The sequence below is a fragment of the Plecotus auritus genome (assembly GCF_963455305.1).
Source record: "Plecotus auritus genome assembly, chromosome: 12".
Classification (NCBI taxonomy): domain Eukaryota; kingdom Metazoa; phylum Chordata; class Mammalia; order Chiroptera; family Vespertilionidae; genus Plecotus; species Plecotus auritus.
Window position 1 is genome coordinate 25,369,127 of NC_137778.1, and position 19,140 is coordinate 25,388,266.

A 19,140-nucleotide genomic window follows, 5' to 3' on the forward strand; every position below is an offset into this window, starting at 1 on the left:
GGCCCTCACCAGGCACTGTATCTGCCAGTGCCATGATCTTGAATTTCCCAGCCTCCAGAACTGAGAAAAGTAAATGTCTGATGTTTAAATGCCACCCAAATTATGTTATTTTGTTATAGTAGCCCAAATGAACTAAGACAACTATAAAACATAAATGACCATTCTTATAATAAATTTTATTTTCTCTTCTTAAAACTTTTTTTGAAGTTGCTAACCACCCATAGGCAAGACAGAGTTTATAGTTTGAGCAAAATCAAGTTAACCACGTGCTATAACAAAAAAATCAACACTCTCATAACATTCATAATTTCCAAGAGATAATTCCAAAATTATTTGACAAAAAAGTACAGGAAACTATAATCCATTTGCAAAGGAAAAAACAATCAACAGAAGTCAACCTTAAGATGATCCAAATGTTGAAGTTATCAGACAAGAATATTTAAGCAGCTATTATAACTATGCTCATTAATGCAAAGATTTATACTTGCAGTAAATAAGAGGAGAAAAAATTTCAGGAGAGAAACTGACAATATAAAATAGATCCAAATGAAAACTGTAGAATACAAACATAGAATAAAAATTTACTGGATGGCCATAGCTGGGTGGCTCAGTTAGTTGAAGTGTCATCCTGTACACCAGAAGTTTGCATGTTCTATCCCTAGTCAGGGTGCGTATAGGAGGCAGTAGATCAATGTCTGTCTCTGTCTCTGTCTCTCTCTGTCTCTCTCTCTCTCTCTCTCTCTCTCTCTCTCTCTCTCTCTCTCCCTCTCCCTCTCCCTCTCCCTCTCCCTCTCTCTCTCTTTCTCTCTCATCTTCTCTCTAAAAAAATCCTCAGGGGAAGATTTTACAAAATTTTACTGTATGGACTTATAATAGAGACTGAAAAAGAAAGGGTAGCTCTAGCTGGTTTGGCTCAGTGGATAGAGCATCGTCCTGCGGACCAAAGGGTCTAGGATTCAATTCCAGTCAAGGTCACATACCTTGGTTGCAGGCTCCTTCCTGGCCCAGGCCCTGGTCAGGGTTCTTGCAGTAGGGAATAATGATTCAAATGATACAGGACCAGCTATGTAATTTGTGGGTGTCAGTGACAAATGAAAATATAGACCCATTATTCAAAACTATCAAGAGTTTCAAAGAAGTAACAGCAGAAAATTTAACCAAGCAGAGAGCCCTTCTAAGTGTGGGGCCTTATGCAACTGTGCAGATCACATTTCCATGAACTCAACTCTGGAGTGATCATTTATTTTCATCAGGAATTATGGATACCAAAAGGCAACGGACCATCATCTTCAAAATGCTGAAAAAAAGAAAACTGTCACCCTAATTGTGTATATCTAGAGAAAATACCCTTCAAGAATAAAGGTACAATAAAGACATTTTCAGAGAAAAGAAAATTATGTTGTTACCAACAGACCTGCACCGAAGTAATGCTAAAGGAATTATTTCAGGTGCAAGAGAAATGAAAGCATAGAAAAATTTGGAACTTTAGGAAAGAATGAAGAGCAGTGAAAATAGTTATAAATACCTAGATTTGATTCTTTGTCCTAAATGCATCACCAGGAGGGTTTTAACCAATTCAAAAGAAGTATGCACCCCAATATTCATAGCAGTGTTATTTACAATAGCCAAGATCTGGAAAAAGCCCAAGTGTCCATCAGTAGATGAATAGATAAAAAAGCTGTGGTACATTTACACAATGGAGTACTGTGCAGCTGCAAAAAGAAGGAAATCTTTTCTTCTGCGACAGCATGGATAGACCTGGAGAATATTATGCTAAGTGAAATAAGCCAGTCAAAGAAAGACAAATATCATATTCCCACTTACATGTGGAATCTAATGAACAAAATAAACTGATGAACAAAAGAGAAACAGGCATGGATACATGGAACAGACTGACAGCTGTCAGAGGGACAGTGGGTTGGGAGAAGTGGATGAAAGAAGTGAACAGATTAGTCAAAGAACATGTATGCATAATCCATAGACACAGACAACAGTGTGATGATGGCCAGAGGGAATGGGGGCAGGGTCTGGGTGGGGGTGGGTAAAGGGGTGGGGGATGGGGACATCTGTAATAGCATCAACAATAAAAATAAAGTTAAAAATAAAAATAAATAGAGTTATCTGGTTACAATGTGAACAGGCTATAGGAAAGTGGAAAGCGGGGTGTGTGAGAAAATGGAAGTAGAAAAAGCATTTCAAAAGCCACTGTTGTCATCTTGGAAAAACATGCACCTTGGAATCTAACAACAGCAAAGACGACGGAGAAAGCCCATGTTTGAATCCCAGTTACAACATACTGGTATAACCACGCTCTTTCCCACTATACTGGATTGTATCAACAAGAAAAAAAATGCAAAGTATTTTCTCAATGTATGATACTGACAGAAGATGAAGAAGCTTAGCTTAAGCTTCATTTTGTCCTGGAAGGGTCCCTAGAAATATGTTCACATCATTATATGTTCACATCATTGTAAAATATGGCCACCCAAAAATAATTATTTCCCTTAAGGAGCTTCCCCCCCCCCGCTCAAAATTATGTATTTGTCAGGCCCAACAAAACCTGAATTCATATTGGATACTCAGACAAAACTAAGTAGATTTATAAGAGAGAGATGAAAGGCATATTAGAAATGAAAATAATAAGTTAGTTAATAAATCCTCTTGAGCACTCAGAATAATACTAAACATGTCTTGAATGATGAGTGTCATTTAAAAAGCACTCTCACAAATTAGTAATATTCAACCTAATGTTTTCTAAATCAGCAATCTCAATTAATATATAGTATGTTCAAGATCTTATAAGTATGTCTACAGCAGTGATCCAATAAATCATGAATAATGAAATCACTTCCTGGGAATGATTTCTAAAAGGTAAGACAAATCAAGAGGCTCTTTGGGTTAATGTAGTTAGTATGCGTCACTTCATTTTCACAACAAAGGCACTGGCCAGGTTTTCCTAGAGAACAGTTTGTCACAGTATCTTTCTGGCTACATCTTCGCCCATTACCGAAACAAGGAAAAAAAATAATTGCCCTCCAATAACCTTAACCTCCGTGTTAAGCTACTATCTTCATGATAGAATATTTTTAAGTAACGTGGTTTGCTAAGTAAAGGACTCATTTCTCAATAAAACCTGGCAGAGGAATGTGAACAGGACTTATCTTCCTTATATTTTAAATGTGCTCAGTGGAGTAATACAGGAATGAAGACTAATGGAAGTCAAATTTAATTCTTGTTCTTTGGCCTCAAATGGAAAACCTAGGGTCTCCATACATTTTCAGAATTAAAGAAGAAGCGTGAATCAAAAATGAAAGTGGACAGCCAAAACCCAGGAGAGAAAAATCGTTCAGAAAAATCATCTACTTCTTTGATTCTCTGACTTTCCTTCCCTCTTTTCCATCAAATAAAAGCCAAATGTCAGAAGATTTAGATGTTACATAAAGCATAATTTAAGAAAAAACCTTAAGCCTTATAAGGCAACTGTGTTTAACCCATTTTCATAGTTATCATTTTATATTTATTTATATGTATTCTTTTGATAAGAAACTATAACTATTTTAGTTTTTAAACTATATTGTTTTATCTATCTTTTCATAACAATATAATGTTTAGTAGTAAACTCTGTATTACGATGAAGGCCATCCATGATGATATATAATTTTATAGTAAATAGTAAGCTACACTGTGACTTTTTAGTATATGTATCTTTCTTAACTAATATAACTAGCCAGAAATAATTACATGCATTCACTGAACTCATAATCATTTAAAAATATTTCAGAAACATTATAGAGGTTAAAGTCTAGTTGCTACTCAACTGTGGTTCATGAACTAGCAGCCATGAGAACTAGTTAAAAAGGAGAATCATAAGCACCACCCCGGATGTACTGAATCCAAATCTGTATTTAAAAAGATCTACACCTGTTCCGAATGCACATGAAATTTTGAAGTCTGTACTAGATAGTGTTCATAACAAAAAAGGCAATAGTGAAATTAAAACAAATATAAACAAAGCATGAAGAGATTCTCAAGAATCAACTTAGTGCTTAAATGATTTAATCTGGATGATTTAAGAGAGGTATGGAATTGGAATCATAGATTGTATTCTAAGTTTATACTCCACATGGGATCAAAGTAACACAAGGTTGGCATTTAGTTGCACTGCCATATTTTTATGAGGCTAAGGAATCCTTAAAGACTCTTTGGAGTGCCCCTGAAGTATCATAGAATCATTAGAAAATCTTTATCATTACCAAGATGAGATGTGGGTTTCTCAAGGATGCTTCACTGCTGTTAGCATTCTTAGAGAACATCTCTATCTCCACAATGAAAAGACAGTCATGATTTAATTGTACCCATTCTCTCAAGTGTTAATATGCCACCAAAGACCCGCTCCTCTTCAAAAATTGTCAGTGATTTAAGACACACTGAGTTTGGTACAAACTGGATAAAACTGAGCATCAAGAAAATGTTTCCTCTTATATGGTAAGAAAATCATTCCATGAAGAGGCCCATAAACAGTATCAGTGGAAATAATAACTACTACCTTGCTGAATCTGAACATGACCTGTTGCCTAAGGAAAGTAGGTGATATGAGTATCTGATTTAGATCAGTTCAGCATCAGTTTGGAGGGATGCACAGCTTTCATTCGCGTCCACATGAGCACTAAGAAGGGTAGGTACTGACATTGGTGAGCACCCCAGACAACCAGCACAAGCCCCGCACATGCCTCAGGATTGGAAAGGCCACCTCTAGAGAGTCTTTAAGTTGTCCCTTAGTGTTCTGTCTCTGAAGGTACTATTTATTGATGAAAACTTTGATAAGCCTGCAGTTTTATCACACTACAAAGAAGAAATATTCTCTGACTTTATGGTCCAAGCAATGTTCAATGGGAAACATAACAAAGAGAGTTAGAAATCACAGATAAGTTACAGGTAACTTCAATTTCTATATCCAGTTCTGACACACATCTCCCACTGGACCTTGAGCTTTTAGATTTCTGCATTAACTATAATACCAGTATTTGAAATCAAATAGATAAGTCACAAAGGAAATTAATAAACATTTCTAAATCAATTGATGCATTAAATAAACATATGATAAAACTGCAAATAAGGTAAACATTCGACTGAGTTATTAACACAAATCCACATACCCAAAGCACAAAGGAAACCCTAACCAATAGTAAGCCCAGAGACATAAAACCTGAATAAAAACTACGGCTCCTGGCTTTCATACTGTCCTTATTTAAGGTGTCTGGCTCCCATTAGGTGCACCACATGTAATACAGGTTAGTGGCATTTTGAGTTTAATAACTGTTTCTTTCTTTCTTTAAAGGAACTATAAATCTAATAGCAATATATCTACCTTTAAAAAACAATTACTTCAAATTCACCAGATTATGTTTGCCCTGGCTAAGCATGCCACGAAGTTTGTAAACCTTAGATTGTGCTGTACCCGCAATTGTTTGTACAAAACTTACCTTCTTGAGCTATAACTGATTTGAAATAAAGCACAGAAAAAAACTGATCCTAAAGGGCCACAACTAAAACCAGCTACATGTAAACATACTCAGAGTCTACTGTGTGTCAATAGGTGGGAAGGATACAAGGAAGAGTAAGTTACAATTCCAGTCCTTCCTTGGGATAGCTTGCCAGTTCTTATTTTTATTTTTATTTTTTAAATATATTTTATTGATTTTTTACAGAGAGGAAGGGAGAGGGATAGAGAGCCAGAAACATCAATGACAGAGAGACATCAATCAGCTGCCTCCTGCACACGCCCCACTGGGGATGTGCCCGCAACCAAGGTACATACCCTTGACTGGAATCGAACCCAGGACCCTTGAGTCCACAGGCTGACGCTCTATCCACTGAGCCAAACCAGTCAGGGCCTTATCTTCTTTTTTTAAAATATTTTTTTATTGATTTCAGAGAGGAATAAAGAGGGAGAGAGGTAAACATCAATGATGAGAGGAAATCACTGATCGGCTGCCTCCTGCACGCCCCCTATTGGGGATCGAACCCATAACCCAGGCATGTGCCCTTGACCGGAATCGAACCCGGGACCCTTCAGTCCACAGGCCGACGCTCTATCCACTGAGCCAAACCAGCTAGGGCAGTTCTTATCTTCTTAAGTTGTCTAACTACTTCCCTGTTTTAGAAACTAATAAGATTCTGTAAATGTATTAAGACAAATATCAAAAGATAGAAAGGAAAATTAACAAAAGCAACATTCAGAACAATTAGTAGTTCATAATCAATTACCACTTGGGAAATTAAGAAATATCTGGTATGTTGAACATAATAATCATCCTAAAAACACAAACAAGCCTGGAAAATAAGACATATACTACATATATTTTATAATGCACATACCCTCATGAAATTAAAATACTCTTTCTTATACACTAACTAGAGGCCCAGTGCATGAAATTCGTGCACGGGGGGGTGTGTCCCTCAGCCCAGCCTGCACCCTCTCCAATCTGGGACCCCTCGAGGGATGTCCGACTGCCCGTTTAGGCCCGATCCTGGTAGGAATGGGCCTAAACAGGCAGTTGAACATCCCTCTCACAATCCAGAACAGCTGGCTCCCAACTGCTCACCTGCCTGCCTTCCTGATTGCCCCTAACTGCTTCTGCCTGCCAGCCTGATCACCCCCTAACCACTCCCTTGCCAGCCTGATTGCCCCTAACTGCCCTCCCCTGCAGGCCTGGTCACCCCTAACTGCCCTCCCCTGAAGGCTTGATCGCCCCCAACTGCCTTCCCTTGCAGGCCTGGTTCCTCCCAACTGCCCTCCCCTGCTGATCATCTTGTGAAGGCCATCTTGTGTCCACATGGTGGCAGCCATCTTGTGTGTTGGAGTGATGGTCAATTTGCATATTACTCTTTTATTAGATAGGATAGAGGCCTGGTGCACGGGTCAGGGCCAGATGGTTTGCCCTGAAGGGTAGGGGTTCCCTTGGGGCGTGGGGCACCCTGGGTGAGGGGCCTGTGGTGGTCTGCAGGCCGGCCACGCCCCCTGGTGACCCAAGCGGAGGCCCTGGTATCTGGGATTTATTTATCTTCTGTAATTGAAACTTTGTAGCCTTGAGCGGAGCCAAGCCTCCTGCCTGCTCCATGGCTGTAGCCATTTTTGTTGGGATTTATTTATCTTCTATAATTGAAACTTTGTAGCAGAGGCCAAGGTAGGCCAGGACTGCGGGAGCTTGGCTTCCTCCCTCGCTAGGGGCAACCCAAGCCTCCTGCTCTCTCCAGTTCTGTGGCTGCCACTGTTTTTGTTGGTATTTATTTATCTTCTATAATTGAAACTTTGTAGCCTTGAGTGGAGGCCTGGGCCCGCCAGGGTGTGCGGAAAGCTTGGCTTCCTCCATTGCCAGGGAAACCCAAGCCTCCTGCTCGCTCCGTGGCTGCAGCCATCCTGGTTGAGTTAATTTGCATACTTGTTCCTGATTGACTGGTGGGCGTGGCTTGTGAGTGTAGTGGAGGTACGGTCAATTTGCATATTACTCTTTTATTAGCTAGGATTCTCTAAACAGACTTCTGTTAAGCTAACAGAAATGCCAATATGATTTAAATAGATAAGTTTACTAATAGTTGCTAGATATTTATGTTGACTTAGATCCCACACAACATATGTATATGTTTATTTATGTTGACATTTACCTACATGCATACCCAAAAGTTGTCTACTGGGATTATATCTAAGTAGCATAGTTTGTGTCAGGATTTAAAAAGCATGGTAAGAGTATAAGTTAAAAAACCTTGCAGATTAATCACAATATTGTAACTCCAAAAATACTGCTATTATGTAAATTTACCTGAAAAAAGTCCATGAAATATCAGTTTATCACTACAAATAAAGTCTAGTAGAAATCCTTAAGTTACCCCCTTTCAATTGGGACATAAGCAGTTAAAGAACGTTGCTGGAAGGTGGACAGCAAGTAGCTATGCCAACAGTTTCTTTCCATTAAATACCCTGAGCAGGCAGCTGAAAGCAGTTTCCTTTTTAATTAGAGTTGTTTCCTGATTAATTAGTCCCAGAACCCTTAATGCAAGACTACACTGTGCCACTGGGACGAACAACAATTCTCCTTAGACTACGGTCTCGTCTTTTCCTGAGGATCAGCTCAATCTGCTTCCTCTTCAGAAAGGGTCTTTCCACAGAAGTTGGTTGGAAAACTGTAGGTCAATATCATCATCAACCCCAACAGGAAAAAAGAGTATTTAAATTATCTAGGGAAACTCCTTCAATCCTTAATTTAAGGTTCTAGTATAGTTTTCTACTCAGAAAATCTTGATTTTTAAATAATATGTAATAGAAATCAATTTTCCTGTTGACTGCATGATCAGCTCTAAAGGACTGAACAATACAGAAATTTTGTAAATATACCCAAATCACACTTGAGCGTTGAAACCTTCAAAGTAAAGATCTGAGGTCTCTAGAAAATAAAGTAAGAAAGCTATAGAGACTTTGATTAAATAATTTCTATGAAGAGATGGAATCTTACTTACTAGAGAACCTAAGTACCAACTAGACAGATGGTTAGAAAAATTAAGATAAGCTTTCAACTAAAAATTGCCATCTATATATATAAAAGCCTAAGTGACCGTTCAACCAGTAGCTATGACCTGCAATGACCACCAGGGGGCAGACGCTCAACACACAGGCATGGAATCACAGAACAGACTAATGAATCTCAAAAGGAAGAGAGGAGAGGAAAAGGCGGGAAGAGATTAACCAAAGATCTTACATGCATACTAGAGGCCCGGTGCACGAATTAGTGTACCAGTGGGTCCCTTGGCCTGACCTGCGGGGATTGGGCCGAAACCAGCTCTCTGACATCCCCCGAGGGGTCCCAGATTGTGAGAGGGCACAGGCCAGGCTGAGGGACCCCACCGGTACACGAATCTGTGCACCAGGCTTCTAGTTATAAAATAAAGTAAAAGAAAAATTGGCATTATACTTTTCAAAAAATAACTCAGTATTTAGAGCAGTGGTTCTCAACCTTTCTAATGCCGCGACCCTTTAATACAGTTCCTCATGTTGTGGTGACCCCCAACCATAAAATTATTTTTGTTGCTGCTTCATAACTGTAATTTTGCTACTGTTATGAATCGTAATGTAAATATCTGTGTTTTCCGACGGTCTTAGGAGACCCTGCTAGAGGTTCTCAAGCTGTGGGTTACGACCCACAGGTTGAGAACCACTGCTGTAGAGCCTAAGACCATCAGAAAACACAGATATTTACATTATGTTTCATTAACAGTAGCAAAATTAGTTATGAAGTAGCAACAAAAATAATTTTATGGTTGGGGGTCACCACAACATGAGGAACTGTATTAAAGGGTCGCGGCATTAGAAAGGTTGAGAACCACTGATTTAGAGTTAAATGGAATTGCTCCTTTTTACATCATTTTTGCTGGTATCAAGGTAAAAGTCATCTATTAAAATATTAAGTAGTTTTCATAAACGTGACAGAGACCAGCCTTGTAAAGGGTAGAAGTGATTGAGTTATTCTGACAGTAGTAACAAGTAAAGTTCTCTCTTATAGAGAAGTAAGTATGCATAGCCATAATATTCCAATCCAGGAATAAGAACGTTTTGAGCAACTTTTACCTAGTGTATTCATTATTCGTTAGAAATAAAAAGTTAGACTCTGTTATGCACATAATAGAAGCATTTCTAAAAAAAAAAAAAAAAACCGGTTGTGAATCTAGAAAAAGTAAAGATTTAACATAAAGAAAAAAGGAACCCAATAAGAATCAAAACTGTTATGGTACAACTATTCCTTTAAAAGTATAATATATCAAATTAATTACAATGCTTAGTTTGAAACACTCTATGGAATTAATATTAATTAAATTAAAAGGCAGATTATGGAATAAAGCTTTAATGTCTGGAAAAAAATTGCAGCCTCAATAATACCCCTTAACATGGTATTTATCTAATATCTTCTTAAAGAAGTTCAAGACATTTCTCAAAGTAATTACATTATTCTATGGCTAACAATACCTTAAATTTACTCATTGATCTATTGTTTTTTCCATCTGCTTATTTTTCTCTATTTGATGGAAAAAGGAAGTAGAAACTTGGATGTATCCAAATTTGTAATAGGAGACATACTACACATCATATTTTGGGATCTTTAAGTATACACACTAACAATTACATATCTTCTTCAAAAGCTCTAAAGAAGTAATTCTCTTATAATGAAAAAATTAAGCAAATTAAAAAGACAACTTTCAAGAAAAAAGAAGAGAAAGAACTCATTGACATGGATAACAGTATGGTGACTGCAGGGTGGAGAAATGGTGAGTGGAGATGGAAAGTGGTATAGAGGGCATAAATGGTGATGAAAAAAATTAAAAATAAAAATAACCACATTGCCCTGACTGGTTTGGCTCAGTGGATAGAGCGTCAGCCTGCGGACTGAAAGGTCCCAGGTTCAATTCCAGTCAAGGGCATGTACCTTGGTTGCGGGCACATCCCCTGTGGGAGGTGTGCAGGAGGCAGCTGATTGATGTTTCTTTCCCATCGATGTTTCTAACTCTCTATCCCTCTCCCTTTCTCTCTGTAAAAAATCAATAAAATATATTTTAAAAAAAAAAGAATAACCATAACTTTCAATGCCTACTCTTGAAGGGTGGTCCTTAAGAGCTACTCATTAAATGTGATGAAAATCTTAAGACTTGGCCCAAGCCAGTGTGGCTCACTGAGCGACGTCCAATGCACCAAGAGGTTGCTGGTTCAATTCCCAATCAGGTCACGTGCCTGGGTTGCAGGCTCGATCCCCAGTAGGGGCATGCAGGAGGCAGCCATTCGATCATGGATGTTTCTATCTCTCTCTCCCACTCTCTCTCTAAAGAAGAAAAAAAAGAAAGAAAAATTAATAAAAATATTTTTAAAGCTTTTTAAATCATGGAGCACTGCCCTGTAGAGTTTAATTCATTTAATTATTCAATAGATATTTATTAAGGGCTAGTGCCAGGCCCTGGGGATACAAAGTAAAACAAAATGACAACCTCTCTAAGATAACACAGTCTCATATCTTGTCAGTTTGAAAATCAACTAACAGCCATACAACTAAAAGGCAGCCTAATCTGAAAAATTCACAGGGAACATGAAACCAAGCAAATATAACAATTAATGAAAGCCACTTTTTAGAGCTCTGTTTAAAAAGGAAGGCAGGTATAAAGGAAGATATGATGAAGAGACAAAGACATACAAACTGTAAAGAGACACAACACCAGGAAGAGATGATACTGAGAGATTCATGATGTAATTAAGCAAGAAGCTGTAAAATGGAACTGGTATCACAACATGAGCAGAACTATGTAACACACTGGTGTAGGGTGGACTTTGGGTACCTGCCTCATAGGTATCTGCTATTTCTCCCTTTTCTAACCTTGGCACTAGTTAGTGGTAAACATATCTAAACATCAATTTGCATGGAAAAGTAAACCAAAGCCAAAGCAAAAACCCTGGAGAAAACTCATCACACCATATTATCCAATTTATCTATATATATAAAAGGCTAATGACCGTCCAACCGTCCGACCAGCCAGTAGCTATGACACGCACTGACCACCAGGGGGCAGATGCTCAACACAGGAGCTGCCGAGCTGCAGTCACTTGGCAGCAGCGGTTCTCGGGTGATGCACCTGGAACCAGAGAGGAGGGAGCCTGGTTCCACCCTCTCGCAATCCGGGACCCCTTGGGGGATGTCAGAGAGCCGGTTTCAGCCAAATCCCCGAAGGCCAGGCCAAGGGACCCTACCTGCTGGAGGGACCCCACTCACTCCACAGATGCCCCAGGTGCGGCCAGCCAGGGAGGGACCGCTGGAGATTGGCCCCAGGATATGTCCAGCCCATCTCACCCAGTCCTGCCCCACTGGCCACCTTCTAATTAATTTCCTTTCAATGTACATGAATCTGTGCATTGGGGCACTAGTACAATATAAATATGTATGCTCTAGAAATATGTGCTAATATGATCAGTAAACTTATTATGAAGTTGGGATCCAGGAGTCACACTGTAATCCCAGGCTCCTGAAAATTTCTGAGATTTAAGAAGAATATAACTGCTTTCCTCTTACCCTTGTCTATGGCTATAAATATAGCTTTTATGCCACTGAATCATCTATGCTCAACAATCAAAACAGAGTACTCCTACTCTAACCCCATCATATGAAAATGAAGGTAACATGAGAAAATCATCATTTCAATTTACCTCAAAACTACTAACTTTGTTTAAAGGATAATGAAACTAACATTTGTTATGAGAAACAGAACATTATCACTTCAGTGTATGAAAATAATTAAGGATATATTTTTAAATTTTTGCAGAAACATGTCAGTACTGGGGGCAAACTTTTAGTTCTCAGATTCACATTTCATTCTAGTTTTTACATGCAGGTGTCAGTATAGATATGATAGAAGATGAAAGAGCTCAAGGGATGAGGACTGAGAAAATTTGATTAAAATTCTACTGTGAAAAAATAATAATATGCCAAGATATAATTATGTGGTAAGAAACCACCACCCTTATTACACAAGATAAAATAAAAGGTACATTTTCTTTTAAAATTTCTTTCAATAATTCTTACTTTCCTTTAATAAAGAACTTCTGGTATATCTACATGTTCAAGGTATTTACATTACAACATAGTGAGTGCTCTTTATTCTCCTTGCCCACCTTACTTTTTTAATTAATAAATTTTAAAGAACTCTAAATCTTCTGGAGAAATTTTTGTAAATTTTATGCAACAGTACAAGAGTCCATGGATTTTATACATCCCAATGGTACAGACCCAGCTGGAATAACCCCATTCTATCAAAAAGCTCATTTCCTCAACTAGATGAGGTGATGACAGAGACTAGAGCAGCGTGTAATTAGGCAATGCCCTGCCTCTCAATGAAATCTAGTGTTGAGCATTGGTTGATTAACATACTGCAGTGAATTTTTAAAAAAATAAACCTTGTAAAGAAAAAGCAGACATCTACCTGACTAAATGATATTCAGAGTTTAATTTGGTTGCAAAAGCTTATCAAATAAAAACTACATAACTGACACCATATTTTCACTTTTCAATTACATATGCATCTAACGTTATTAGAGCATAAGAACAGTACCAATTCAAGCATTTCCTCTTGAGATTGTCCATAACTATAATTATAGTACATTCTAACAAAGTAGAGTAAAAATGTTCTTTAGCTATTTGTTTTATTAAAAGCCATCTGCTACAATAACGCACTGGAGGACAGAGAGAAGACAGGCTTTATTCTGAGCAGTACCAATAATCTGACTAGGATAAACACGGGAAGCTTTATCTGTTCATACAATGCTCAAGAAAGCAGAGACTTGCAGAATCTTAAAATGGTTGAGGTTTTTATTTATATTCCAAAAAGATTTTTGCATCAACTGCCCAAGTAATATTGGCAATTATTGCCCTTTCTGCTCTCTGATAGAGGTTCAAGCACATGCTCTCTGCAGTTTATAAACTTGGCCTTCTTCTTTGCAAGTTTATACTGTTTTATATTTAGCCAATAGAGGGTATTTTTCAGTTCACTGATTTTAAAAACTAATATGCGTCACCATCCTAGCACAGAAGAACTTAAACAACAGGTACTCAAACATTTATTGAGTAGACATTATATTACTTGATAAAACTCTATTACATCAATCCTAGGTTATCAATTAAATATTCTCTTATGAGTGGGGTGAGGGGGGCAATGGTAAGATATGTACACATATAATACCTTAATAAAAAATATATAAAAATAAATAAATATTATCTTATGATATCTTTTTGATACAACATATTTTCTGCAGTTCTTCATTTCATATGTTTATTCTAACAAGAATAAACTTGTATTACATTCTTCCCATTTAGCAAGGGACAAGCATTGATCTGTGAACAGTGGAGGTAGTTGGATAACTGGGGTGGGAGTGAGGGAATGAAAAATTTCACTCTCTAAGACTCCCTGGATAATCCAACCAAGTCACTCACTGACAGGTGAGTCATTACATAAATACCCCCTTACAATGCACTCCCTCTCCTAGGCTGCTCAGACATATTTAATTCCCACCTGGCTCACCCAAGCAGAGCTGTCACTACTTCATCTATATTCCACACACATGATTAAGATACCTATTATACCCTATATCAGAATATACTCGACCTATCTGTGTACAGGCCTGGCTTCCCCCAAAGCTACACTCTTCAAGAGTAGTATGAACTCTTTTCATCTACCTAGCCCTAGAAACCATAGAGAGTGCAGTCATAAAAGATGCTCAATAAAAATTCTGGGGACAGGTTAGAAGGGGTCTAGGTGGGGAAAGGGGACATATGTAACATGTTCAAACAATAAATATTTAATTTTTTAAAAAGAGTTACTGAATAAATGAGTGTTAACAAGTGAATGAAATTAATGACTGCCTTCAATTTTGATTATATCAGACAGTCATTAGGAGTGACTTTTAGAGAATATCATTTGACTTTATAATATACTTGAATATGCATGACCACTAAAATAATAACTCGGAAAATCACTACAAAGTCAAGTTTTAGAATTCAAATATTACATGATATATACCAGCCAGAAAAAAAGACACACAAAAAAAGACAAATCTGACACTTCATGCTTCTACTAAAAAGAATTCTTCTCCATTCCATCAGCTGTTATTCACATCATGGGTTCTTATGAAAATTATGTGACTGGAAGTTGTCACACATATTAAAGTAAAAGTATACACTGACACCATCGCCATTATCACTATTATCATGTTCATGATGTAATATCATATTAGTAAAAATAGTAGAAGCTAATCTTTTTTTTAAAGTGTATTTTTTTTATTGTTTGAAGTATTACAAATAGTAGTACATAAGTCTCCTTTTTTTTTCCCGCATTGACCTCCCCCCCCCCCCGGCTTCCTCTACCCCCCAGTACATGCCTTTACCTGCCCCCCCCCCCCCGCAGTGTCTTGTATCCATTGGTTATGCTTATATGCATGCGTACAAGTCCTTCGGTTGATCTCTTACAGCCTCCCCCCCATAGAAGCTAATCTTGAATACTTACGACATGCCAAGCACTGTATCATTTTATTTAATTCCCACAACAATCCCATCATTTGCTTTACAAATGATGAAACTGAGGCTTAGAAAATTGGGATAACTTCTCATGATCACAAATTAATATGTGGGAAGAGTGAGACTCAAATCCAGGAGGAAAGGTTGGTGCTCACTATGGAGGGTTGACCATGGCTTCAAATTCTAAGCTCGGCTCCTTACTTACTAGCGTGGGACCTTGGGCACGTTCCTTATGTGGCGCTTGGTATATATGGTAAAACTTTTATCACATATATGAGCATACACTGTAGTGTCAGGAGTTCATAAATAATATTTTAATTTTCCCCCAAAGTCTGAAATCTTGAAAGGTATGAACAAAGCCTCTAGCTGCTACCCCATAAGCAGCCATTAAATGTACAGTTTGTTATTTATATGAAAAAGGGATCTGACATCCAGAATTATGGTCTTTGCACATTTTTGCTCAGATAGCCCCATCAATAAAAACTTTTCTGAGCATAAACTTCCAATACATGTCTATTTCTTTCAGTATTTATTTTTATTACACACCAGTACTATTGTATTATACTGGGGTTTTTTTATTTTTAACATTCAGTCTCCAAATTCTCTGCAACTATTTGTACAAATTTAACCATATTTGAAATTCCTGATTTCAGGTTTTTAAGTAAAAGACATAACGAATTTGTATAATAACACACATGTAGTTTTCAGTGGCAAAATCACAAAGTGGTATTTAAATTGCCAAATATGTCAAATGCCATTCTCTATAATGAGTTTATTTCCACAGCAGGTGCTCTGTCATCCATCATCATAACATTATTTCTTACTTGAGGGATAGATCAGTGTTTTTTAAACATCTTGCTATTAACATCATGTGACAGCAACTTTTCAAAGCGCTCATCCATCCTATGAGTTAAGTTAAATTAAAACTAGATAATGTATAAACCCAATAATCAAGCACATGTAAACTGTAAAAAACTGTAATATTCTGAAAGTGAACATATGAGTGTCAGCACCACTGTTATTTAGCTCCAAGGTATGCAAACCCCTTCTTCTCTTAGATCACTCCTGAACCACATGGGACAAGTGGCCATTGGGCCCAAGGACCTAGTGAGATCTCAGTACCATAGCACAGCAAATATCAGCATAGCAAGTATCAATATAGCTTCATATCCTTGTGTGTTTGTATTTAAAAAATATATAAATGAAACTTTAGACATCCGCCCCATGGATCACCTTGCACATGCCACTGTAGAAAACATTAATCATAAAAGATGGTTTAAAAATCTGAATTTAGCAGTGACTAAATATCTTAGGCACTCAGAAATATTTGTGGAAGGGAGGGGGCAAAGAATGAAGGAAGTGAAGAAGGAATAAGAGGACTTAAGGAATTATAAAAGTTGATATATCCTGAGGAACAATGTCTTGGTTATCAAAAAATCACATTTATGAATTAAAAATTTTTCAAAGTTACTATTATTTCAAAATCTACGTTTTAGAGTAGATTAAGAAATTAGGAGCTGAGACCTACAAAGACAGTCTAGGATTGAGGATGACCTTTACCATATTCTAAAACCAGCCTTTTAGACCTAAGCCAAAGAATCTACATTGAATCCAGGGGCTCCTGATGTGGGCAGCTGCCCACATCATTGAAGTACAGGGTTATTTAGGCACAGAAGGCCTTTTAATTTTGTTTTAAGATAATTTGATTTTAAAACTATACTAGAAGCCAAGTATATTGTGAACAAGTATAACTACATAAATCTCAAACAACAACAAAAAAGAGGTTACTTTATTTCACTTAAAATATAAATATATTCCAATTTAGTAAATAGTTATTATAAAGTCACTAACAGGAAAAAATGAAAGCCAAGGCATAAAGTGTTTGCAGCTGACTATGGTGTATTGTTTCCACTATCCAGCAAGGGTTCCAAACAAAAGGCAGAACTATTCACTGCACCCCATCGGTAGCATTTTGAAATAGGTCCAAAGCATTATTGGAGTTACGATTTAAATGCTGTCCAGGAGCACAACATGAAAATAGCTTCCTACCTTTGTGATGAGAAGTCGGTATCTATCCAGCATTGCCTGGTTGTCATGGCAGCCTGCTAACAACTGCCATACCTCTGCCCTCAGAGCTTCAGGGACGCCACTCTTCACCAGCGTGGACAGTCCTTTCGGTCGTGCACCAAGGTTATTGTGCCTGAGAAAAACAAGAAAACATTCATACACCCCTCACCACTGCTGACCTGCTGTTGTTATGAAAAGTATATTACTGAGTTTACATAAAGTATAAGCCTGGGTCAAGAGAGATATGGGGGAAGAGCATGAGATAATGATAGAGTTTAAGCTCTGTGATGTCTTTGACTATGTTTCTTGATCTTATCTTCTTTATTGGTGAACCATCTTATTCCACCATCAAGGAAAGGTTTTTCTTCCTGTCATTTACTTTTTTATAAATCACCCTATGAACTTAAGTCATTATAATGAGTGTATTAACTAAATATTTCTAAGCAGCATTTCAAGGCATGAAAAGAACCATCTGAATCTCCTGAGATGATTGTACTAGAGGCCTGGTACATGAAATTCACGCACTGGGGATGGGGGGTGGGGCCCTCAGCCCGGCCTGTGCCCTCTGGCAGTCCAGGACCCCTTGCTCCTTACCACCTGCCTGCTTGCTGCTCCCTACCGCTCAGCTCACTGCTCCTTAGTGCTGCCGTGAATGTTCCCGCCACCGCCGCTGCACTCGCCAGCCGTGAGGCCGGCTTCTGGCTGAGCAGCGCTCGCCCTGTGGGAGCGCACTGACCACCAGGGGGCAGCTCGTATGTTGAGTGTCTGCCCCCTGGTGGTCAGTTCATAGTGACCAGTCATTCCACCATTCAGTCGATTTGCATATTAGGGTTTTATTATATAGGATGGCAAATTGGCTAAGTGTGTGTGTGGCAGGGGATAGGGGGAAGTGGCCCTGAAGCTGAAAGTGGATCACAGGCTCAGGATCAACATGCCCCCAAATGCGCACGAAGCCAAGAGGCCAAAGAATGATGCAGACAAGTCCAACTTGTCAGTTTAGAGTTTTAACAGGGACCTTACCTACAGGAATGCAGTGCTGGGCACCAGCAGGACAAATGGATCCCAGCAGCATTCACCACCCCCCAGACTATCTGTTTTGTGCCCTCTAAATGATGAACCTATGTGTTCCAAAAGGAAAGTAGGGGTAATGGGTGGACAAAGGGACCAGATACCAGGGGTCCAGGTGCCAGGGTGAGTTAAACATTGAGAATGCCTTAACAAAATCCCCCATCCTCCATATCTGATCAAGCTTGATTTCTAATTTGGTTCCTTATCTTCCACACCCCCCACTGATGTCTGAGCATGCTGATCTGTCTTCAGCAAGAAACTTTTTAGGTCAGTTTAGCCAGAATCCCACATTACCCCTGAGGTTTCTGCTTAGTAATTTTCCATCCACTGACCTCCACCTTGCTCCCTGGCTGTAAATTCACACTTTTTTTTTTCTGTATTTGAAGTTGAGCCCAATCTTTCTCCCCCACTGCAAGACCCACTTCAGTGATCCCTATACCTGTATCAAGATAGCCCCACCCTCTTTGATGAAGTCTACCTGTCTTTAAGAAGTGTCATGAATAGTTCTACTTTAACACTAACTCAGGGCCATCTAAATTGAAAACTGTTCATCATAAAATAATAGGGACAATAACACTAAACAAAATCAGTAAAAACATGTGAAATAAATTTAGGGTGGTCAACAATAAATTAACTTCTGGATATAATATAGGGGAAAACTGTGGAAAATTTTTACTATGGACTAAAGAGATTGCTGAATATCCTTTCAATGGAATGCTGGAGCTTCTGAGAATTATCTGATGCCATAGGGGTGTATTTATTTATCTTTGAATAGGCTAATTCACAACTCTCAGCAAACAGAAGATAATATGTAGAAAACTGATAATAATGCAAAAGTTTTTTGTACCTAGCTATTCAAGTGATTCCTGTTCATACAATGCAAATGTATTGTCAGGTGGAGAATACAAATCTC

General features: G+C 38.2%; 1 protein-coding gene across 3 annotated transcripts in view; it reads right to left on the reverse strand.

The window, feature by feature from the left end:
• RABGAP1L (RAB GTPase activating protein 1 like) overlaps window positions 1-19,140 on the reverse strand; it is a 516,407-nt gene that overhangs the window by 323,707 nt on the left and 173,560 nt on the right. For all 3 annotated transcript variants that reach the window (XM_080648354.1, XM_080648353.1, XM_080648355.1), the window contains exon 13: window positions 17,142-17,292. In XM_080648354.1, coding sequence (XP_080504480.1) covers window positions 17,142-17,292 — 151 coding nt within the window. The remainder of the gene's footprint in view (window positions 1-17,141; window positions 17,293-19,140) is intronic.